General features: G+C 41.7%; 1 protein-coding gene and 1 pseudogene across 1 annotated transcript; both read right to left on the reverse strand.

Annotated features, from left to right (window-relative positions):
• Positions 1–220: 220 nt before the first annotated feature.
• LOC122227178 (cytochrome c oxidase assembly factor 7) lies at positions 221–17,667 on the reverse strand. The gene is made up of 3 exons (XM_042951495.1): positions 17,530–17,667; positions 13,971–14,111; positions 221–1,492 (listed from the first exon to the last, which is right to left on the reverse strand). The coding sequence occupies exons 1-3, from the start codon at positions 17,633–17,635 to the stop codon at positions 1,044–1,046; spliced, it is 696 nt and encodes a 231-aa protein (XP_042807429.1). The 5' UTR covers positions 17,636–17,667; the 3' UTR covers positions 221–1,043.
• LOC122227743 lies at positions 7,902–12,999 on the reverse strand (annotated as a pseudogene).
• Positions 17,668–21,811: the final 4,144 nt, after the last annotated feature.

Consider the following 21,811-nt stretch of genomic DNA (forward strand, 5'->3'; position numbering starts at 1 on the left):
GCCTTCCTTGTAGAACAGCTGCAAAACTGGAAGCTCAGAAACAGTAGGTGGTGACAGACCAGTCCTGTTATTGCAGGAAAATGACAAGCGTGCCCCCTAGTGACGGGTTAGGAAGATAATAGAAAAGGCAAAGGTTTACCTTAAAAGAAAAAGCACAACCACCACAAAGAACATCTCTACCCTACCCAGAATCTGGAGAGAAACTAGTAACACAAACTACTAATCAATCACAATAGTTTATTCACAGAGACAGTTAAAAAGATCCAGTTCTGAGGGACAAAATGTGTCACAAAACCTTTGCTTACAAATCCCTAGGTGAAGTTGCCTTGGGAATAATCTGTCCTTCAGCATGATGAGCAATGCCAAGTGAGTGGACTGGGGATGCTAATTTTCAACTGTGGATGCCTCCGCTAAAGCACAGCTTATATTTCATCCTCTTTGGCAATCCTGAAGCATAATGACCTTTAACTTTTATGCTGCACATCCCTCCCAATCTCTAAGAATTTATTGAAGATCCGACTCTAAAGGCAAAAAGGAAGCCCACACCAATGATTACATAAGTCAGAGGGTGGAAGTCGTGACTATTTAACTGTTCTTAGCTCCTTAAGCCCTCTATTATGTAAGTCAAGACTCTGATTTCAAGCCCTCCCAACTAAAATAATAATAATGACAATAATAAGGTCTGATTCCTTCAGGCACTATGGCTGCTGAGTCTTCCTGCTCTTTGTCTCCCCTCTCCACCCCCCGCCCAGTCTCTACTGCTCTCTAGTTTGCTGTTTTTCACAGAGCACAGACTCTGAGACATAAAATCCCATAAATGTGTGTGTCTTCACAGAACACAACAGATGAAAGAATACTGACTGAAATAAACATTTCAGGCTACAACCTAGTAGGTGACACTCTGGGGTAATGGGTCTATGTAACCAGAGCTACTGACATTAAGTCCCAAGTCTTCCTGCTCCAGCAGGTTGACCTTCAAGGGCTATGTAAGACATAGGAGGTGCCAGCCTCAAGCTGTGTGTTACTTAGAAGCATGGGCCACACTACCCAAATGTCAAAGGCTGGACATTTTTCTGCTGTTCTTTGTGCAGCTGCCGGGCCCGGTTTTTTAGCACCTCGGCCTTTGCCTCATCTTTATCTACACCATCCCCCAGCCTGTACATGCGGCTGGCATTGGCACAGGCCCAGACATGGCCCAAGTCACAGGCTTTCATTGAGTATTTACATGCCAGGCCCATGTCCTTGGGAAAGCCAGGGGCACCCTGCAGGAACATGGCACTGAGATTGAAGCAGCTGGAGGCATAGCTGCCTTCACAGGCCCTTGTGTAGTAGTCTCTGGCCTTCTCCAGATCAGGCTGGCCATCTTCATTGACCTGTCCATCATGTGCCAAGAGACCAACGTTGTGACATGCCTCCACAGACTTCCTTCCAGGCTTCTCACACGCCATCAGAAAGCAGCTGGAGGCAGCTTTCAGGTCCTGGGTCAGTCCACCTGGGAGGAAGGAAAGGGAAGAAAAAAATAAACCCAACCAGGGCAGAACCTGCATGTCTCAGGCCAAGTTAGAGACTAATTCCTAAATAAAGTTCATACATTTTGAGCTAAGGCAGCATGAAAGGAAGGTGGCCTGGTATATAGCACAAAGACCTTCCAGCCTTGGAATCTTTTGTTCAAATGATATCTTATGAGGCAGACCACCCCTAAAGGAGGTGAAAAGTGGGGACTATAAGAACTACCTCATGGGGTTATAGGGAGAACATGTGATCTTATAAGCACTTTGTTAAATGTTCATTAAATGTATATTGAATACATATTATTTGCCAACTACTGTTCTAGGTTCTGGAATAAACAGACACAGTCCCTACCCTTATAATCTAATGAAACAGATATTTAACAACCACACAACCTAATGTATGATTTTAAGTGTGACAAGCATTTGGAAGAAAAGTCCAGGATGCTATGAGAATGTATCATGGCTCTGACCTAGACCAGGTTAAGATCGAGGAAAGTCTCCCCAAAGAAGTGATATTTGAGATGTAATATAATGGGGAAAAAAAGAAGGAAAAAAAAAATGGAGTAAGAATTGTTCTAAGCAGGAGGAATAGGATACAAAGAGAAAAAAAGCTCATATGTCTAGAACCCAGAAATCGCTAGGGAAAAAAGGCTGTAGAGACAGGTAAGGGTCAGATCACAGGTCTGACGCACCTTATTAAGGATCCTGTACTTTATCTTAGAAATTATGGGAAACTGCTAATGGGTGATTTTAAGCAATGGTGATGACAGGGCTCAATTTTCTCTTTAGTTTTTAGATTTTTCTTTTTAATGGAAAATTTCAAATCCCTATGTACTATCACTCATTCTCAAAAAATACAAACACTATCTTTTAACATTATTTTTTAAAGAAATCACTCCAAATCTACCACCTAAAAATAACCATCATTATCATTAAGAGAATACCATTCCAGTTAGCTTTGTAGTATATATTCAGATTACATGCTGGCTGGCTGAATGGACAGCTAGATAGAAGTATGTACTTTGAAAAACTGGATTGTATATGCTAATTTTATTTTTTAAAGTTTGTTTGTTTGTTTGTTTGTTTATTTATTTATTTATTTATTTCACATGTGTGAGAGCAGAGGAGGGGCAGAGAGAGACAGAATCCCAAGCAGGCTTCGTGCTATCAGCGCAGAACCTGATGTGGGGCTCAATCACACGAACCATGAGATCATGACCTGAGTTGAAATCAAGAGTCGGAGGCTTAACCAACTGAGCCACCCAGGTGCCCCTTAACTAAATCTAAGAAGTACTAACTCACAACTATAATAGGTGAGGAGACTGGTGTCTCACATTTCCTTCCATCTTTCCTCCCCCGCCCTCTACTTTTTGTTACTTCTCTATTATTTTAATTTAGGAAGACAGCATAGCACAGTGGTTAACAGAAGCCTGGACTCTGTAGCCAGAAAACCTAGGCTCCAGTCCTGGCTCCATTTCTTGCTGGCTGTGTGACTTTAGGCAAGTTACTTAACCTCTATAAGCCTCCATTTTCCTCACCTGTAAAATAAGGAAAACAGTACCTACTTCATATTTTAGAAGCTTAAATGTGTTTTTACAAAGAGCCTGGCACATAATAAGTGTCCGGGAAACATTGTGGTGTTTCTATGCTCTAAAGGTTTATATTATTTACATTCTATTCAGTAACCTAATAAGCCCAATAGTCATTCTAAATGGATTCCACTCATCACAGTCTTTTCATTAGAGCTTCTCCATTCCTGAATTGTTTCTTTTGATTCTTTATTGGTTATCAAATAGATTTTTCCAGAAAAACTCATACATAGATTCTATTTCCCCTGAGTTCTTTCAGTTCTGAGAGTGTATTTGTGCCACCTTATATTTAAATAGGATATAGGTCTTGCTTTTATACACAGCCTAACAATCTATGCCTTTTACTGGAGTGTTTACTTACACTTAATGCAATTGTTGATTATAGCTGGGTTAAAATCTATAATCTTACTTATTTCCCATTTGTCCCAAATGCTTTTTGTTTTTTCTCCTTTCTTGCATTCTTTGGAATCGTGTATTTCTTTTTTTAAAGATTTTATTTCACTTTTAAGTAATCTTTACATTCAACGTGGAGTTCAAACCCATAACCCTGAGATCAAGAGTCACACTCGGGGTGCCTGGGTGGCTCAGTTGGTTAAGCGTCCGACTTCGGCTCAGGTCATGATCTCGCGGTCCGTGGGTTCGAGCCCCGCGTCAGGCTCTGTGCTGACAGCTCAGAGCCTGGAGCCTGTTTCAGATTCTGTGTCTCCCTCTTTCTCTGACCCTCCCCTGTTCATGCTCTCTGTCTCAAAAATAAATAAATGTTAAAAAAAATTTTTTTTTTTAAATAAAGAGTCACACTCTCCACTAACCCAGCCAGCCAGGTGCCTTGAATTGTGTATTTCTTTGAATTTTTTTTAATGTTTATTCATTTTTTGAGAGAGGGAGAGAGAGAGAGAGAGAGAGAGAATGAGTGGGGGCAGGACAGAGAGAGAGGGAGACACAGAATATGAAGCAGGCTCCAGCCTCCGAGCTATCAGCACAGTTCGATGCGGGGCTCGAACCCACGAACCATGAGATTATGACCTGAGCTGAAGTTGAATGCTTAGCCAGCTGAGCCTTGAATTGTGTATTTCTAATAATCCATGTCATTCTTATCACTGGTTTTTTTAGTTATACTTCCTTCTTCAGTGACTTATCTAGTGAACATATAACATTAATTTATCACAATCTACCACAAATATTATACCACTTCACATATAATGTAAGAATCTTAAAATACATTTTTATTCATTTACCACAGTTCCATCCTTTGTATTATTGCTATTATGTCTTACTTCTACGTATACTTTTTAATTTTACTTCTATATATAAACCTCACAATACACTGCAATTATTTTTGCTTTAAACAGTCTTTTAGAGACATTAAGAATGAGGAAAAAAGTCTCATATCTGCATACATATTCTAATGTGCTTTATTCTTATGTATGGATCTTAGTTTCCATCTGTTATCATTTGCTTTCAATCCAAACAACTTTAACATTTTTTGTGGTGCAGGTCTGCTAATGATTCATTCCATGAGCTTTTGTCTATCTGAAAATGAATTTATTTCATCTTCATTTTTATTTTTTTTAATGTTTATTTATTTTGAGAAAGAGTACATGTGCAAGAGTGGGGGAGGGGCAGAGACAGAGAGAGGGAGAGAGAGAATCCCAAGCAGGCTCCATGATGTCAGTGCAGAGCCGGACATGGGCTCGATCTCATGAACCATGAGATTATGACCTGAGCTGAAATCAAGAGTTGGACGCTTAACCGACTGAGCCACCAGGTGCCCCCATCTTCATTTTTAAAGACATTTTTGCTAAAGTAGAATTCATTTGGATAGTTTTTTCTTTCAGCCCTTAAAGATGTTGTTTTGTCTTCTGGCTTATGTTGCTTCTGATGAAAAGTCAGGAGTTGTTCTCACCACTATTCCCTTCAAAGTCTTTCTCTGATTGCCTTTTTTTTTTTAATTTTTAAAAATTAAAAAAAAAATTTTTTTTTGATAGAGTCCACATGAGGAGACAAGCAGGGGAGAGGCAGAGAGAGAGAGGGGGGCAGAGAGAGAGAGAGAGAGAGTTCCCAACACGTGGCTTGATCCCATGACCCATCATGGCCTGAGCTGAAATCAAGAGTTGGACACCCAACTGACTGAGCCACCCAGGTGCCCTTCTCTGATGGCTTTTAAGATTTTCTCTTTATCTTCGTTTTTCACCAAATTGGTAATAATGTGTCTAGGTATAATTTCATTGGTTATCCTGCTTGGGTTCAGTGAGTGCCATGGATCAGCAGACTGATACTTTTCATCAAATTTGGAAATTTTTCTGCTGTTATTTCTTCAAATATATACATATTTTGCCCCAATCTCTTTTCTTTCTGGGACTCTGATATACATGTGTTAGGTTGAAGAATACTGACTCCTACAGGTTGAGGCTCTTTTTTTTTTTCTCATCACTTCATTTTGGGTAATATCTATAATCTTATATTCAAGTTCACCAATCTTTCAAATTGTCTATTTTGCTATTAAGCCTGTCAAGTAACTTCTCATTTTAAATATTATGTTTTTCTACTGTAGGATTTCATTTGGTTCAAGTGTTAATTTCTCTAATGTGATTTCCTATCTATTCACTCATTATGCCATATTTTATTTTAACTTTTAAAAATATTTGTTACACCTGTTTTAAATTTTTTTTTAAATGTTTATTTATTTTTGAGACAGAGACAGAGCATGAACGGGGGAGGGTCAGAGAGAGAGGGAGACACAGAATCCGAAGCAGGCTCCAGGCTCTGAGCTGTCAGCACAGAGCCCGATGTGGGGCTCGAACTCATGGACCGTGAGATCATGACCTGAGCTGAAGTTGGATGCTTAACCGACTGAGCCACCCAGGTGCCCCTATTACACCTGTTTTAAAATATTTAACTGTTAATTCCAACATCTCTGTCATATCTAGGTGTTTCTGTTGACTGCTTTTTTTCTGTTTAGCAATTTCTTATTTTATGCTAAACACTGTACATGATACTTTGTTCAATCTGGATTTTGCTATATTCCTTTGAAGGTTGTTGAACTTTTGTTCTGGTAGCCAAAATCCCTATGGCACTTGTTTTTAAGTTTTGTTAGAGCAGATTATAGAACAGTCTTGCTACTAGGGCAATCTCAGTTGAATGTAGTGTTCAATGTCTCTCCACTCGGGCTGGTTGGAATTCAAACCACTCCCATTACTGTGAAACCTCTGGAACCTCTTCTCAGTTCACAGCTCCCCAGTAGCTTTTCAATGAAGGTCTCTCAGTCTCCCTCTATGCATGTGCTGCTTAACATTAGGCCAAAGACTTAAAAGTACTCCTATATGGATTTCTGGAGTACCTTCTCAATATAGCTTCTTTCTTCTCTAGCATTCTGTCCCTCAAATTCCAACTGCTTTATTCACCAGAAATTCTGACTTCTGCCTCATCAGTTCAGCAAAATTGTCATGCTCTCTTTGGCTTCCATCTCTGTGATAGTCTGGAAAGAACTTCCAGGCAGAAAAAGTAACCATGGACGAGGCTCACATTTTATGTTTCCCTTTTCTTGAGGATCACAGCACTACACTGCCTGTTTTTCATATATTTTATCCAATGTATGGTTTATATTCTTTTTTTTTCTTTTTAACTAAAGAAAAAGGTGGAATTTAATCTTCATTTACAGGATACTGCAAGATACGAAATTCCACACAGAAATAAGAAACCTATTGAGAAGAGAAGCTTCAGACAGTATACATAACTTGGAACTGTTCAAGTATAACTGTAGTGTAAAAAATGCTATAATAGCAAACCACACTTAAAAAGAATTCTTCGGGGGGGGCACTTGGGTGGCTCAGTCGGTTAAGCGTCCGACTTCGGCTCAGGTCTTGATCTCACAGTTCGTGGGTTCGAGCCCCGCATCAGGCTCTGTGCTGACAGCTCAGAGCCTGGAGCCTGTTTCAGATTCTGTGTCTCCCTCTCTTTGCCCCTCCCCCACTTGCGCTCTGTCTCCCTCGGTCTAAAAAATAAATAAACATTTAAAAAATTTAAAAAAAAAAAAGAACTCTTGGGGGGCACCTGGGTGGCTCAGTTGGTTAAACATGTGACTGTTGATTTCAGCTCAGGTCATGTTCTCACGATTGTAAGATCTTGCTCCATGTTGCGATCCACACTGAGCAAGGAGTCTGCTTAAGATTCTCTCTCTCTCTCTACTTCTTTTAAAATTTTTTTTTAAATGTTTATTTATTTTTGAGAGAGAGAGACAGAGTGTGAGCAGGGGAAGGGCAGAGAGAGAGGGAGACACAGAATCTGAAGCAGGCTCCAGGCTCCGAGCTTCCAGCACAGAGCCCGATGTGGGGCTCGAACCTACAAACTGAGAGATCATGACTTGAGCCGAAGTTGGATGCGTAACTGACTGAGCCACCTAGGCACTCGCTCTCTATTTCTGCTCCTCTCCCAAGCTTGTATTCTTTCTCTAACATAAAAATAAAGTAAAATTAAAAAATTAAAAAGAGTTTTTGGGGCACCTAGGTGGCTCAGTCAGTTCAGCAGCCAACTCTGAAATTTGGCTCAGGTCGTGATCCCAGGGTCATGGGATTGAGCCCTGCATCAGGCTCTGCACTGAGCATGGAGCCTGCTTGGGATTCTCTTTCCCTCTCTCTCTCTCTCTTCCTCTTCCCCACTTATGTGAGAGCACTCTTTCTCTTTAAAATAAAATAAAAAGTAAAAATAAATAAAAAATAAAAAGACTTCTTAGTAGAGAAACAGTAAGACCAATGTATAGCAAACATAGTACACAACAAACAACTTTCTGCCTCAGCTGTACAATCTAAAAGTTAAAGGTTCCAGATCTGCAATCCTGAAGTGAGAATGTATAGCATTTGGAGGTAATTTCTGGCATATTTGTTTCCCCTCTTCTTCTACAGAGAAATACTTCTCAGTTGAGTGCAATGAAGCTTTGTATAAAACTCATGGTTTTGTGGAGCTTCAATTTTGTTCAAACCTCCACTTTGGTCAATCATTATGCTAAGTTTCTCAGTTTCACCTAGTTTCTTAGCAGCCTGAAAGATATTTGAAATAGTGTTCAGAATAACCCCAGCATCTTCCACAGTTAAGAGGTTCATCAGTGGTTCTATTATACCACAATGAATAAGATTTATAATCTATTCAACTGGCCCACCAGTTGAATAGTTGGTCACAGCCCATACAGCTTCCTTTTGTGTTTTAAAGTTTTCCTTAGAACGCCAGTGAGAAATGGGATTAACCCACGATTCGCAACTTGCTGTGTCTGGTGCCGGCAACCAGCTGTGATGTTTCACACTGTCCACACTGCTTCCTTCTGAGTATTAGTTTTGGGGCTCATTACCAGGCTGGGGAAGATGGCAAGTGCTCCCACTTCTATTACAACATGAGTCGGTTCATCTGTCCCAGTGACAATACTTCCTATGGCTCTTAGCACAGAAGTCACAATTGACAATTTAGGAGCTCTTAGAAGCATTACAAGTTGGGGCACAACTCCCCTTTCAACAACCACTTTTATCTGCTCATTTGGACCACCAGTCTGGTAAGAAATGGTCCAGCAGGTATCTGCCAATACTTCTGGATCACCATAATGCAGGAGAAGAACTAAAATAGAAAGAAGTTGCTTAACAGCATCTACAGGAGTACAGGATCCTTTTTGTAACAAAAATTTGGAAGCATCCAGATAAGATTACCTAAGTAACCACATGCTACAGACGACATATCAGAAACTGCAAGAAGGGCCAACAGTGGGTCAAATGTACCATACTTGAAAACCAAATCTCAGAAAACTGAACTATCGCGTACAATGTTTCCTAGAGCTCATACAGCTTGTTCACTGATGCGAGCATGGGAAGATGTCAATGGAGAAATGAATGCTGGGACAGCACCTCTATCTACCACAGCCTTGGTCTGTTCTGATATTCTAGAAGCAATGTTAGTGAGAGCTCAAGCAGATTCAACTGAATGGGACTACAAACAATTCTGTCCAAAAAGGACACAAATTTTGGAATGAAACCAAGCCAGATGATGTTCTCTATGGGGGCTGCTTTTCCCCAGAAAGCAGTTTCTTAGCAGCTTGAGTAGCCTGGAGGTGGCTTTCCAAATTGTTGCTATTTATGCTTTTGACAATGCTATTAACAGATCAACTTACACTACCCTGGTTGTTGTGGAGAAGTAGATTTATTAGGAAATTAGCTTACGTTTCTCCTTTTCAGCATCTAGTCTTCCTTCTTAGCTTTCCTCAGGTCCACATTAACTTCTACTTGACACCACCTCATTTTTATACTGTCTTTCCCCTTGTTCTTGAATCTGTTAAGGTGGGCAGCTGGTGAACTGCAGTGTCATTGGAAGACTGGGTTGTGACACAGAGGGAGAAAGCCACAAAGGCCGACTCAGGCTTCCACAGAAAGCACAGGCTATGGGTTGGCTGCCCTCAAAAACATCCACCACAGCCCAGCCCAAGACAGTGTCCATGGTTTATATTTTTACAAGTTCATTTTAGGGGTGCCTGGGTGGCTCAGTTGGTTAAATGTCATACGCTTGATTTCGGCTCAGGTCATGATCTCACAGTCGTGAGATGAAGCCCCACTTCGGGCTCCATGCTGAGTGTGGAGCCTGCTTGTTTGGGATTCTCTCTCTCCCTCTCTTTCTCTGCTCCTCCCCTGCTCATGCTATCATAAAATAAACTTTTTTTTTAAAGTTCATTTTAGTTCCTTATGGAAAGAGGATTAGAGACCTGCATTAATCTCCTAACTGTAATTCAAGCAGGAGAGGAAGGTAGCTTGGATAAGAATGATGCAGGAGAGGGAGAGAGGGCAGATTTGAGACATATTTTGGAGATAAACTGGCTATTAGCTACTACTAGAGAGAGATCCACTTGCTAAGGTGGAAGATAATGGGCATAATAAATTGGGGTGAGAAAAAACAATTAAGAATTCCGTATCTGATTTAAGTTTAAAAAAATTTTTTTTCAATGTTTATTTTTGAGAGAAAAAGAGAGACAGAGTGCAAGCGGGGGAGAGGCAGAGAGAGAGCGAGACACAGAATCCGAAGCAGGCTCCAGGCTCTGAGCTGTCCACACAGAGCCTGACACAGGGCTTGAACTCACAAGCTGTGAGATCATGACCTGAGCCAAAGTCAGACCCTTAACCAACTGAGCCACCCAGGTGCCCCTGATTTGTTAAGTTTGACATGCCTATGATAATTCTAAGGAGAAAGGTCTAATAAAAAATCAGGTACGTGTGGTCTGAAGCTCACAAAAACAATCTAGATTAGAGATAAAAGATCTGTTTGCGGGGTGCCTGGGTGCTCAGTCAGTTGAGCATCAGACTCAATTTCAGCTCAGATCATGATCCCAAGGTCATGGGATTGAGCCCCACATCAGGCTCTGCACTGACTGTGGAGCCTGCTTAAGATTTGCTCTCTCTCTTCCTCTGCCCCTCTCCCCAACTCATGCTCTCTCATAAATACATAAATAAATAAATTTTTTAGATAAAAAAGATTCATTTGCAATTGTCATCAACTTATCTGAGCTTTCATGTCCTCCTCTAAAGCAATCCCACTTTTTAGAAGAGGAAATTGAAGACTCTTAAACAGAAGGGAAACAAAAGTCATCTATTGTTACCACCACCTAGAGACCATCATTACTTAATTTTTGGTGTATTTCCTCCTAGCACTATGTGGTTTTTTATGTAGTTTGCCCTTTTTTTTTTTTTTTCTTTTTAAGTAATCTCTATGCCCAACATGGGGCTCAAACTCACAACCCTAAGATCAAGAGTCCCACGCTCTACTGACTGAGCCAGCCAGGCGCCCCAATTTGGTTTTTTTACATTTGTAATCATGAACCTTCTTCGCGCCCCATTAGAAACCCTTCTTAATATCTGTTTTATTGGCTGCATAATATTTCCTCAAAGACATATGTGTCAGAGTTAACTTCTACTTCTTTTCATAGGACACATGGATTGTTTCACAAGAATAGTTCAAAGTTGATTTCCTATATGAAAACATTTGGCCAACGTATTTCTTGGATGTGCACACTCTAAGTGTGCAATCCAGAGTAACTTCTGCAGCACAACCAGACCTGTTCACGTTGATAAAACGTTTTACAATTTAACAAAGCAGTCACATCTATTCTCATTTGATGCTCAGAAAAATCCTATGAAGAAGGTATGAGTGGACCTTCTTACTCTAATTTTGTCAACGAAGAAATTGCTACTCAGAGAAAGAAAATGCCTTGCCAGATGCTACACTGTCTAAAAGTGGGTTCTTTGGCCTCCCACTCTTTCCCTTGCCCCAAGCTATCCTTGGTAAAAGAGTTATTAACCTGTCTGTGTCAAGAAAGGACACGGGGTGATTTTTTAGCAAAAAGCAAAAGCAAAGCAAAAAGCAAAAAGCAAAAAGCAAAAGCAAAAGCAAAAGCAAAAAGACTGGAAAATTCTTTGGCTCAGAACTAGGCAGCGGGAGTCAACAGTTTTGGCTTTTAAACATGGCAGGGCCCAAGGTCTGCTAAACAGCAATCCAAAATGGCTTGAGTAGCAAAGATCAGCTAACAGGATCTTCCATGACCACTTTGGTTTGAACATCCAGAGAAATTTAACAGGATTAAGTACTGATCTCTAAACACTCTGTGTTCTTTCACACCCACATACCTTCTCTTTGCCTGAGATAACTCTTATTACCACCTCCACCAAACAAACCACACTCTGTCCTTCAAGGACCAGTTTGAATGCTGCCTCTTCTGCGACAGCACCCCCTGTGTCAACACTGAACACACACTCCCAGCACTGACCCTCTATGGTATTTTACATATCTCTCTGAAGATGCTTCTCAAGCTCTCCCAGGTGTAACAGGTATTAGAGTCCTTCTTCCCTCCCTCTACTGGTCCATACTTAATTCATTCTCTCACTAAAGACAGTAAAAGTGTGCTCAATAAAGTAACATCTAAAAGAAAAAAAATGTCAATATACAATCATTAATCACATCAATTTGTCTAATAAGAGAACAATTTCAGGGCCTCTTTTGTTTTCTCTAATTCAATAAGAAATTCAAAGTCCTTGTGAAAAATATAGTAAAAAACGGTAAAAAGATTACTTAACATTAAAGGGGGTGGGAGAAAATGCCTGGCTGGCTCAGTTGGTAGAGCATGTAACCCTTAATCTCAGGGTTTTGAGTTTGAGCCTCATGTTGGGTGCGGAGATTACTTAAATCGGGTGAACGTCCAACCTCAGCTCAGGTCATGATCTTGCAGTTCGTGAGTTTGAGCCCCACATCAAGCTTGCTGCTGTCAGCCTGTCAGCACAGAACCCCCTTCGGATCCTCTGTCTCCCTCTCTCTGTTCCTCCCCCATTTGCACTCTCTCAAAAATAAATAAACATTAAAAAAAGAAACATTATTTTTTAATGGGCTAATTAACATTCCATCCAATGGAGGTAACATTATTTATTTAACTAAGCTGCTACTGTTGGCACACAGGTTTTAGGGTTTTTTTTTAAATCATTATTTTAATGAAATTGTGTATTACCTGTAAACCGTAAGTTAATGAAAATAAAATTTTGCCAGATAAATAATACTAGGGTATCTTTTCACATAACTTTTACTTGCATTTCCAGTTATTTCCTTAGGAAGGACACTAGGAGAATTATTAGGTCAAAAAAATGCCTCTCTGCTCCATCAAGGGAAGCTGATATTCCTGCTGATGCTAAACTTTCTTCAAAATAGTGACTACCACAGGCCCCACATCCCATGTGAAAGCAGAAATAGTTCACACAACTCCAGAGAATTAAAAAGACACCCTCTTCATCAAACTTTCACTGAATATCTTTCTAACCAGGCTTGGCTGGGCCCTGGGAGCAAGAGATCAATGAATCATACAATCCTCAAAAAAACAGTTGCCTGTCAAAGGTCATATTCTCTATTTGTGGTGTTTTTAAAATATGCCCATAAATTCTTTGCTATTCTTTCCTTCAAAAGCCTGGATGTTAGTTCTCTCCTATTAGTGTGGACTGGACTGATTCACTTCTAACAGAATGTGATAGAAATGAAAAACATGTGACCTCCAAGGGTAGGTCATAAAAGACACCGTGGATTCCATCCCACTCTCTTTTGGATCACTCACTATGGAGAAAAGCAAGATGCCATGTCAAAATGACACCTAAGCAGCCCACAGACAGATCCCTGTCACAAAGAATGGAGGTCTCCTGATAAGAGCTAGAAAGGAACAGAAGGCTTTCCTAACAGCCATGTGAGTGAGCCATCTTAGAACTGAAAACTCTAGCTCCAGTCAAGCCTTCAAATGACTCTACCCCCAGCTCCCTGGCTAATGTCTTAACTGCAACCTCATTAGAGATCCTGAGGCATATAGCTAAGCAGATCCCAAATTCCTGACCTATAGAAACCATGTGAAATAATAACTTTGTTGGAATAATTTCTTATTTAGCAATAGATAATTTAAACACTACTCACTACTATAGTGATAACTGCAATTAGGGAATTAGGAGAAAAGACAGATGGCAGAGAATTAATAATTGGTCCCTTCCTCTGTGGCAGGCACATGCTGATGTCTTTACCTGCATTATCTTATTATACTTAATATTACTTAATAGCAAGTACTATTTTTTCTCCATTTTACAGGTGATATAACTGAGGCAGAGTTAGAGTGAATGGGTCAAGGTCCCACTTCTTGCTAATAATATTCCCTAAGGTCTGCCTAACTTGAAAGGCTATGTTCTTCCCCCTTGAACTCTCTCCAAATCTTCCCACAATGTGCTTGCCCACAGCCTGGCCAGTGAGGACCCTGAGGTCCTGAGCATGAGGCTCAGGATGTCATGCCAGTACTACCATCAATGACAATGACCAAAGAAAGCAGGCACCACCTTACCTTTTCCGGTCACATAATAAGCCCCCAGTTTATAGCAGCTATCACTGTGTTTGTTCTCTTCACAGTTGAACTTCAATACCTTGGCAGCCTCCTCAAAATTCTTCTGGATCCCTTCCAAATAGTCCACCAACCGATAGCACCCTGTGAGGAGAAGGCAAGAGCTGTTCTTCATGTCAGGGGTTGCTGCTCAGCAGTGGGGAGGGCTGAGGTGTGGCAGGCCAGAATGTGTCTTTTATTGAGGACCAGCTTCTTTCTGTCCTCCTGAGGTGTAGCAAGGTGACCTCACCACAAAGAATGCAGGTGGTGCTCAGCCATCCTACAATTGGCATTGTCTGTCCTTAGCCAGGGCTGAGCAATGTACAGTCTGGGGAGACAGTGGCCACTATTCTGGCTCCACCAGACACCAGCCATTCTGGTGGAGCCCTCCTGCTCCCCGTTAGCCAGGGCCAAAGATCCACTGCCTTTCATGACTGAAACTTTGCTACCTTTGGAACTTCCCGGGAAGTTCAGCAATAAAACACCGAAAACCAAAAGGGTCCCTGGGCTAGTCTTTGTAGTAGCAAGAAAGTGGTGTTTCCCTGACTATATTCCTCAGCCAGGCTGAGAATGAGAAGCCCAAAGACTGAGTAGAAATGGTAGCTACTAAAGAAGTTGGAAACAGACTCTCCCTTTTTAGCAGTCTCTAATCCCAGTGAGTATCTTCTTAACATCTCTCCCCCCGTCCCTTCTTCATTCCAAATGACACTCATGTCATTAATTTTCCTTCAACAAATATTTGAGCTTCTATGTGCGACCATGTACCACACACTGTTATAGATGGTGGGAATACAGTCACTTCCCCTCCTAAAAATTACATTCTAGAGGAGGGAAAAAAATAAGTAGATAGGTGAGCAAGATGCATTTATATTTTTTAAGACACATTTAAACAGTAACAAATGTTATGTGATTGAAATAAAACAGGGTAAGATAGTTTGTTGTGCAAACTGCCGGAATAGTTACAAGACTGGGCAATCAGGGAGGACCTAGTAAGGACTTTAATGTCTGAGCTGAAATGTGAATAACAAGAATGAACTAATGATTTAAAGACAATAAAACAGGAAGGGGGCAGAAAGTCCCAGGCACAAGAAACAATAAATTAAAAGACCCCAAAGAGGGAATAAGCTTGGTACAAATAAGGTATTATGTGGCTGGATCGAGGAGAAAAGGGGTAGGAAATGAAGAGAGAAAGACAGGGACGAGCTAACAGGGCATTGTGGAACACAGGAAGGAGTTACGATTTTATTCCAGGTCAATGGCAAATCACTGGAGGGTTTTAAGAAGGGTAGTGATAGAGGCCCCTGGGTGGCTCAAGTCGGTTGAATGTCCAACTTCGGCTCAGGTCACGATCTCACAGTTCATGGGTTCGAGCCCCACGTCAGGCTCTGTACTGACAGCTCACAGCCTGGAGCCTGCTATGGATTCTGTCTCCCTCACTCTCTGCCCCTCCCCTACTTGCGCACGTGCGCGCTCTCTCTCTCAAAAATAAATGGATATCAAAAAAAAATTAAGAAGAGTAGTGATATGATTCAATTTGCATTTTTAAAAGGTTATTCCAGGGGGCACCTGGGTGGCTCGGTCAGTTAAGCATCCGACTTCAGCTTGGGTCATGACCTCATGGTTCGTGAGTTCAAGCCCAGCATCAGACGTGGCGCTGACAGCTGGGAGCCTTGGGCCCTGTTTCGATTCTGTGTCTCCCTCTCTCTCTGCCCCTTTCCCTGCTCATGCTCTGTCTCTCTCTCAAAAATAAGTAAACATAAATAAATAAATAAATGTATGTCATCCCAATATATGTTTGTATACATGCCCAGATGAATATAGAAGAACAAGATGCATGAGGGGGTATACTCCAGTAATGGTGACAACCAACATGTTGTTTTGTTATTTAAAAATCTAATAAGACAGCATTTACTAGAACAAAATGAAATTTTAACTATCAGTTTGAAGGTAGATAACAGATTTTAAGGGAATGAGCATGCAAACAGAGAGGTTAGAAGGCTATTTTAGTTACCCTGGTAAGAGATCATGATGACTTCAAAAGACAGTAGGTATAGTCACTATTGCCTCCTCTCAGGCTCTACTTCTAAAGTGCTGCAGCCAGTCCTTGTATGCCCACCCTTCCCCATTCCAATGCTTAGTATACTCTCCAGAGTACATTACCATGAACTCTCTCCTCAAAAACATGTACGGCTCTTCATTGCCTAAAAGAATAGTCTAAATGCCTTACCCTGGCATTCAAGGCCTGACACACCTCACTCTTCAATCTTATTTAACTACACTACAGTCTCACTTCAACCTTCCAGAAGACAGCATTCTCTTCTCCCACCCTCTCCTCCATTATCAACAGTTGCCTGCTCCTCCTGACCTCCCCCCAGAAGTCTTTCCCACCAATCCTGCTCCTCAGTGACTCCAACTCCTCTTAGGACACAGGTGAGCCCTCCAAGAACCACCCTGGGTTCTTATTAAGCCATCATACTGCAGAACAACTCTGGTTAGTTGGTTAGCTTCAAGAAATGGCGATATCATATTCTGGAAACCAGACTGCAAGCTATTAGAAGGTAAGACTAGTGGGGTGCCTGGATGGCTCAGTCGGTTAAGCATCCAACTTCAGCTCAGGTCATGATCTTGCAGTTTATCAGTTTGAGCTCCACGTTGGGCTCTGTGCTGACAGCTCAGAGCCTGGAGCCTGCTTCAGATTCTGTGTCTCCCTCTCTCTCTGCCCCTTCCCTGCTTGTACTCTGTCTCTCTCTCTCTCAAAAATAAACATGAAAAAATATTTAAAAAAAAAAAAAAAAAAAGAAGGTAAGACTAGTGTCATTTTTTCCCCCTTTATAAACCACTCACCTGGTGGGTGAGCCCACACCAGGCTGCTCTCTGGGTGACCTCTTTTGGACACCAATATCCACCCACACACTCAAGTCAACTCAATGTTCCCAGAACACAAGGGGCACATTCATGCCTCAGGGCCTTTTCTTCACTAGGTGTTACCTCTCCCTAGCATTGATCTCACAGACCTTCAAGGCTTAGTTCAAATATAACTTTCTCAATGACTACCTTTGACCCTTAATTCAAAATTGCCCTCCTCAACTCCCTATACTTCAGCCCTTTTTCCCATTGCACTAATGACTAGATTCTACCACACGATTTCATGTATTTCCTTACGTTTATTGTCCAATTCCCTCCACTAGAATGTAAGCTCCAGAAGGACAGGGAATTTTATCTGTTCATTGATGTATCCCCATCGCTCTACCCCCAGCACCCAAGCACTTCTCTTCGTACCCTCCCCGGCCTCCAGGCTCTGTCCCTCCTAGTATGCCGCCGCTGCGATCCCCGCAGGTCCTCGAGAAACCCAACCCGTTCCTCCCCAACACACACAACGTCGTTATCGTCCCATCGCGTCCCAACGAGTCCCCGGCCGGAGACCCCTTCGAGACCTCTTCCAGAGGTTGCTAGTGACCCGTCTAGCCCCCTCCCCTCCCCCATGCGTCCCCACGTGTCCCGAGGCTGCGCCGGAGGCGCTCACCGTTCGGGTCCTTCTCGCGGTAGCACTGGTAGTTGCACTCCACCTCCATGTTTTCCAGAAAGGACTTCACCTGCTCCTCGTCCTGGAAGTCCACCACGCCCGCCATGGCCCCTGCTCACTCAGCCGACTTTAGCCGGCCGCTCGTCCCCTGGTGGTTCTGCACACCCGCCCCGCGGTCACGTGAGCCAGCGGAGGGGCGGGGCCTGGGGGCGGGCAGCGGAGGTCTGCGCTCACCCGTATCCCGGAAGGGGGGGCGCAGTGAACCTAAATCCTTGAGCTATTGAGGCCTCGAGCTGTTTGGCTGACACGTCTCTTGCTATGTTCACTCCTTTCCTAAAACTGGTGACGATCTTTGTGCAACACTTTTTTCTGAGCCGGCTTTGTGCCCTAATGATTTTCTGCCTGCAGTTATTTATTTCTTCATTCATTCATTCGTTTGTTCGAGGATCTCCAAGTGCCTACTGTGTGCCTCACCCAAGGCTTGGTTCCAGTAATACAACAGCTAGGAAGTATGGTCCCTGCCTTTAAAGAGCTTCCAGTTTAGTGGGAAGACATTTGTTGATTCTGTTCAGCAAGCATTTTGAGCATCTACTATGTGTTAGGTATAGCTGCACAAACCAATATTCATAAGTCTGTGCCATGACGTCTGGTTCATCTGTATGTTCCTCCCAGACCTATCCCCCACCTTCCACCCTCAACCTGAATGACCTAAGAAATGAATGGCAATGGGAGATGATTACTGGAACACAGTGGCTACAGAGGTTGTAGTAATAATTCTGTTATAATAGCTACTGTTTAAACAGTGTTGAACTTTGTTCCAGATTCTATTTCTAAGAGATTTTATACATGTTTTCATTTAGTTCTCACTATGACCCTCATTGTGACACTATGGGGTAGGTATTATTATCCCCATTCTGCATATGAGGAAACTGAGCTCCAGAGAAATAACCTGTCCAAGATCATACAAGAAGTGAGAGAATAGTGGCATGATAAATACTTTTTTAAATAAAAGTGCATGTGGTACAAGAGGAACATATGAAGGAGATGGGGCAGAGGAGAGAAACTTCACCTGGCTTTTGCTTTGTTCTCTTGCACAGAATCATCAGTTCCATAAAGCCTAGACTGCAAGCTCTCCAAAGACAGTCAGATCCAGTTGATCTTTAAGTCCCAGACAGCCCTATTCTAGAGTCCTCAGTGGTACTCAATCCTTGGTTTCTCATCACCTACAGGAATGCTTCCCCAATGACTCCTCTATTAACCTATCCCGAAAGACATCAGAGAGTGGACTACTTCCAACCACTCCCTTATCGGGGAGCAGCTTCCTATAACTGGGAAATGTTTCTGAAGTCCCAATTTTATTTTAGTTTAGTTCTTTAAAAAATTTTAAATGTTTATTTTTGAGAGAGAGAGAGCACAAGTGGGGGGGCGGGGAGAGGGCAGAGAGAGAGGGAGATACAGAATCCAAAGCAGGTTCCAGGCTCTGAGCTGTCAGCACACAGCCCGACAGGGAATCATGACCTGAGCCAGAAGTCAGACGCTTAACTGACTGAGCTACTCAGGCACCCCCAACCCCAACTTATTTTTAAAATTCTTATGATTTCACATTAAGTTCCATAATAATATATCTTTTATAGGAAAATACAAGATTGTCTTTTCCCAAGCCCTTCAGTAAAATTGACATTCCAAGTGATATGCCACATTTTTGTGTGGTTTCTCATATGCCTGATCACCTTGGGAGACCCCTCAGTACACATACACCTAGAAGGGAAACCCTAACCTTTGATTTTGAGCCCACCTTCCTTAGCCTGGCCTTTAAGGCCCTGGTACAATCTGATTCTAGCTTCATATCATGCCTCTCTTTCCTCATACCCCACTCAACCTTCTGATCTCTGAATAGGTCCCAGGTTTGTGTCCCTGTTTACTGCTGCTCTTAAGGCCTTAACCCCCCTTCTCTGCCCAAATCAGAGAAGAGAAGTCTTCCCTGTAGTCTTCCCAGGTGCAACAGCCACTTGTCCCCCAAAGTAAATTTAAATGCGCCCATTCCAGTGTTCCACACCACTTTTTATTCTCATATAATATAGTAGGAAAAGACTAACTTTGGAGGACAGATTTTTTTTTTTTTTGAGGACAGATCTTAATCAGAATCTATGTCCCATATTTACTAAGTAGTTCCCTTCAACCCATCACATTTATGAGTTTGATTCCTCTTCTGTAAATTAAAATCCTTTGTGGCTGTCGGTAGGACTAAAAGTTCATGTATGCAGAATGCTTAGCAGAGTGCCTGGCTCAGTCATTCCTGTTCCAGAAACATTTCTTGTTATGCCCATAATGGCATGAAAGTCCGTGTCCCCCATGACACTGTGAGCTTTTTGTCCCTTGTGCCAGTCATAGGGTCAAGAACAAAGAAAGGCTTGGTGAAGATGATGTAGATAGCTAAGGTCAGGAACAGGCCACAAATGATACTTTTCCCTTAATCATTTGCTGAACTACATTAAAAAGAGCCCACCTGGGCAGTAGAGGGTGATAGAGAGTTGGGGAAAAGATGGAAGACAGGCTGGGCCAAGTATGAAGTTACACCTTTAAAAGGAAATTTAGTGTCATCAAAAAGGTAGCCAGTTTCCTTTTTAGTCTTTTTCTTATCTCTGTAGATTTATTCCTCCTTATTCTTATAAATGTTCACATTTACTTTTTAAACTTATGTAATTATTCAAGTAATACATGAATATATGCTACTTGTAAATTAATCTCATGTTTTTTACCTAACATCCCTTTTTGTTAAGCAGGATACAGCTTGTAGACACCGTTTAGGGTGTTGCTGAAGCTGAAGGTCAGAGAAGTTAAGCGATTTACTCTAAAACACATAGTGAGACGATGAAGGAGAAACCAGCCTTCTTAGAATCCTAGAGTTCACAATAACCATCCCAAATCCTGGAGGGAAGAATTGAAGAATATTATAGCACTCAACTCCTGACTCTAGACTTAGATTCAACTAATATTAATTGATCACTAATTATGAGTTTAGTACTTTAGATCCATTATCTCATTTATTCTTCATTCACTCAACAAACATTCCCTGGATGCTTGCAAATGGCTAGGGCTTAAGGGATGCAAAATTGAAAAATGCAAGCTTTCAACAAGAGCATGCAACTCTTGAAAGAGGAAAAGCACTGGTCAATAAACATATGATGAGATGCTCCTCCAAATGATCAAAGGAAGGCAAACTAAGAACATTATGATACCATTTTCATCTCTCAGATCAACAAAGGTTGGCATCTTGTGTTTGTTAGAATGCTGAGAAATGGGCATTCCCATACACTATTGGTGGGAATGTAAATTGATGTCTTCTCTTTGGAGAGCAATTCAGTAACATTTATTAACATTTAAATGTGCTTATATATGTTTTAGGGGTGGGAGAAAAAATTGCAAACCACCTATCCCACAATGGACTCGGATCCTAAACATGCAGAGAATTCGTACAACTCAACAATAAGAAGACATTTTATTTTATTTTATTTTATTTAAAAATTTTTAAGTTTATTTATTTTGAGAGAGACAGAGTGAGTGGGGGAGGAGTAGAGAGGGAGACAGAGAAGCTCAAGCAGACTCTGTGCTGCCAGTGCAGAGGCCGATGCAGGGCTTGAACCCACAAAACCATGAGATCATGACCTGAGCTGAAACCAAGACCACCCATGTGCCCCAGAAAACATTTATAGACAAAATATTTGAGTAGATGTTTCACCAAAGACATATGGAGAGGCAACAAGCACACGAAAAGACATCCAACAAAGGGGCGTCTGGGTAGCTCAGTTACTTGGGTGTCTGACTCTTGATTTCAGCTCAGTTCATGATCCTGGGGTTGTGGGATTGAGCCCTGCATCATGTTCCATGCTGGGCATGGAGACTGCTTGAGATTCTCTCTCTCTCTCCCTCTGCCCCTCTCCCCAGCTCATGCACATGCTGTGTCTGTCTTAAAAGAAAAAGAAGGAAAAAAAAAAGAAAGAAAGACACCCAGCATGGAGAAGTGCAAAAAAAAAAAAAAAAAATCTGCACTGAGATATCACTACACAACTACTAGAATGGCTATAATCAACAAGACAAACAATACCAAGTATTGATGAGAATATAAAAAAACTAGAACTCTTATGTACATTTCTGATTGGAATGCAATATGCGGTAGCCAGTTTATATTTAAAATTTTTTTTTTACATTTTCTAAAGTTTATTTATTTTGAGAGAAAGAGAGCATGCATGTGTGAGCAGGGAGAGGCAGAGAGAGAAGGAGA

Source organism: Panthera leo, chromosome C1 (assembly GCF_018350215.1).
Source record: "Panthera leo isolate Ple1 chromosome C1, P.leo_Ple1_pat1.1, whole genome shotgun sequence".
NCBI lineage: Eukaryota > Metazoa > Chordata > Mammalia > Carnivora > Felidae > Panthera > Panthera leo.

Coding starts and splice junctions, on each gene's coding strand:
- LOC122227178 (XM_042951495.1), bottom strand. CDS start 17,635: ATGGCGGGCGTGGTGGACTTCCAGGACGAGGAGCAGGTGAAGTCCTTT. Junction 14,112..17,529: donor CCGCGAGAAGGACCCGAACG/GTGAGCGCCTCC, acceptor TTCTCCTCACAG/GGTGCTATCGGTTGGTGGAC. Junction 1,493..13,970: donor TTATTATGTGACCGGAAAAG/GTAAGGTGGTGC, acceptor CCTTCCTCCCAG/GTGGACTGACCCAGGACCTG.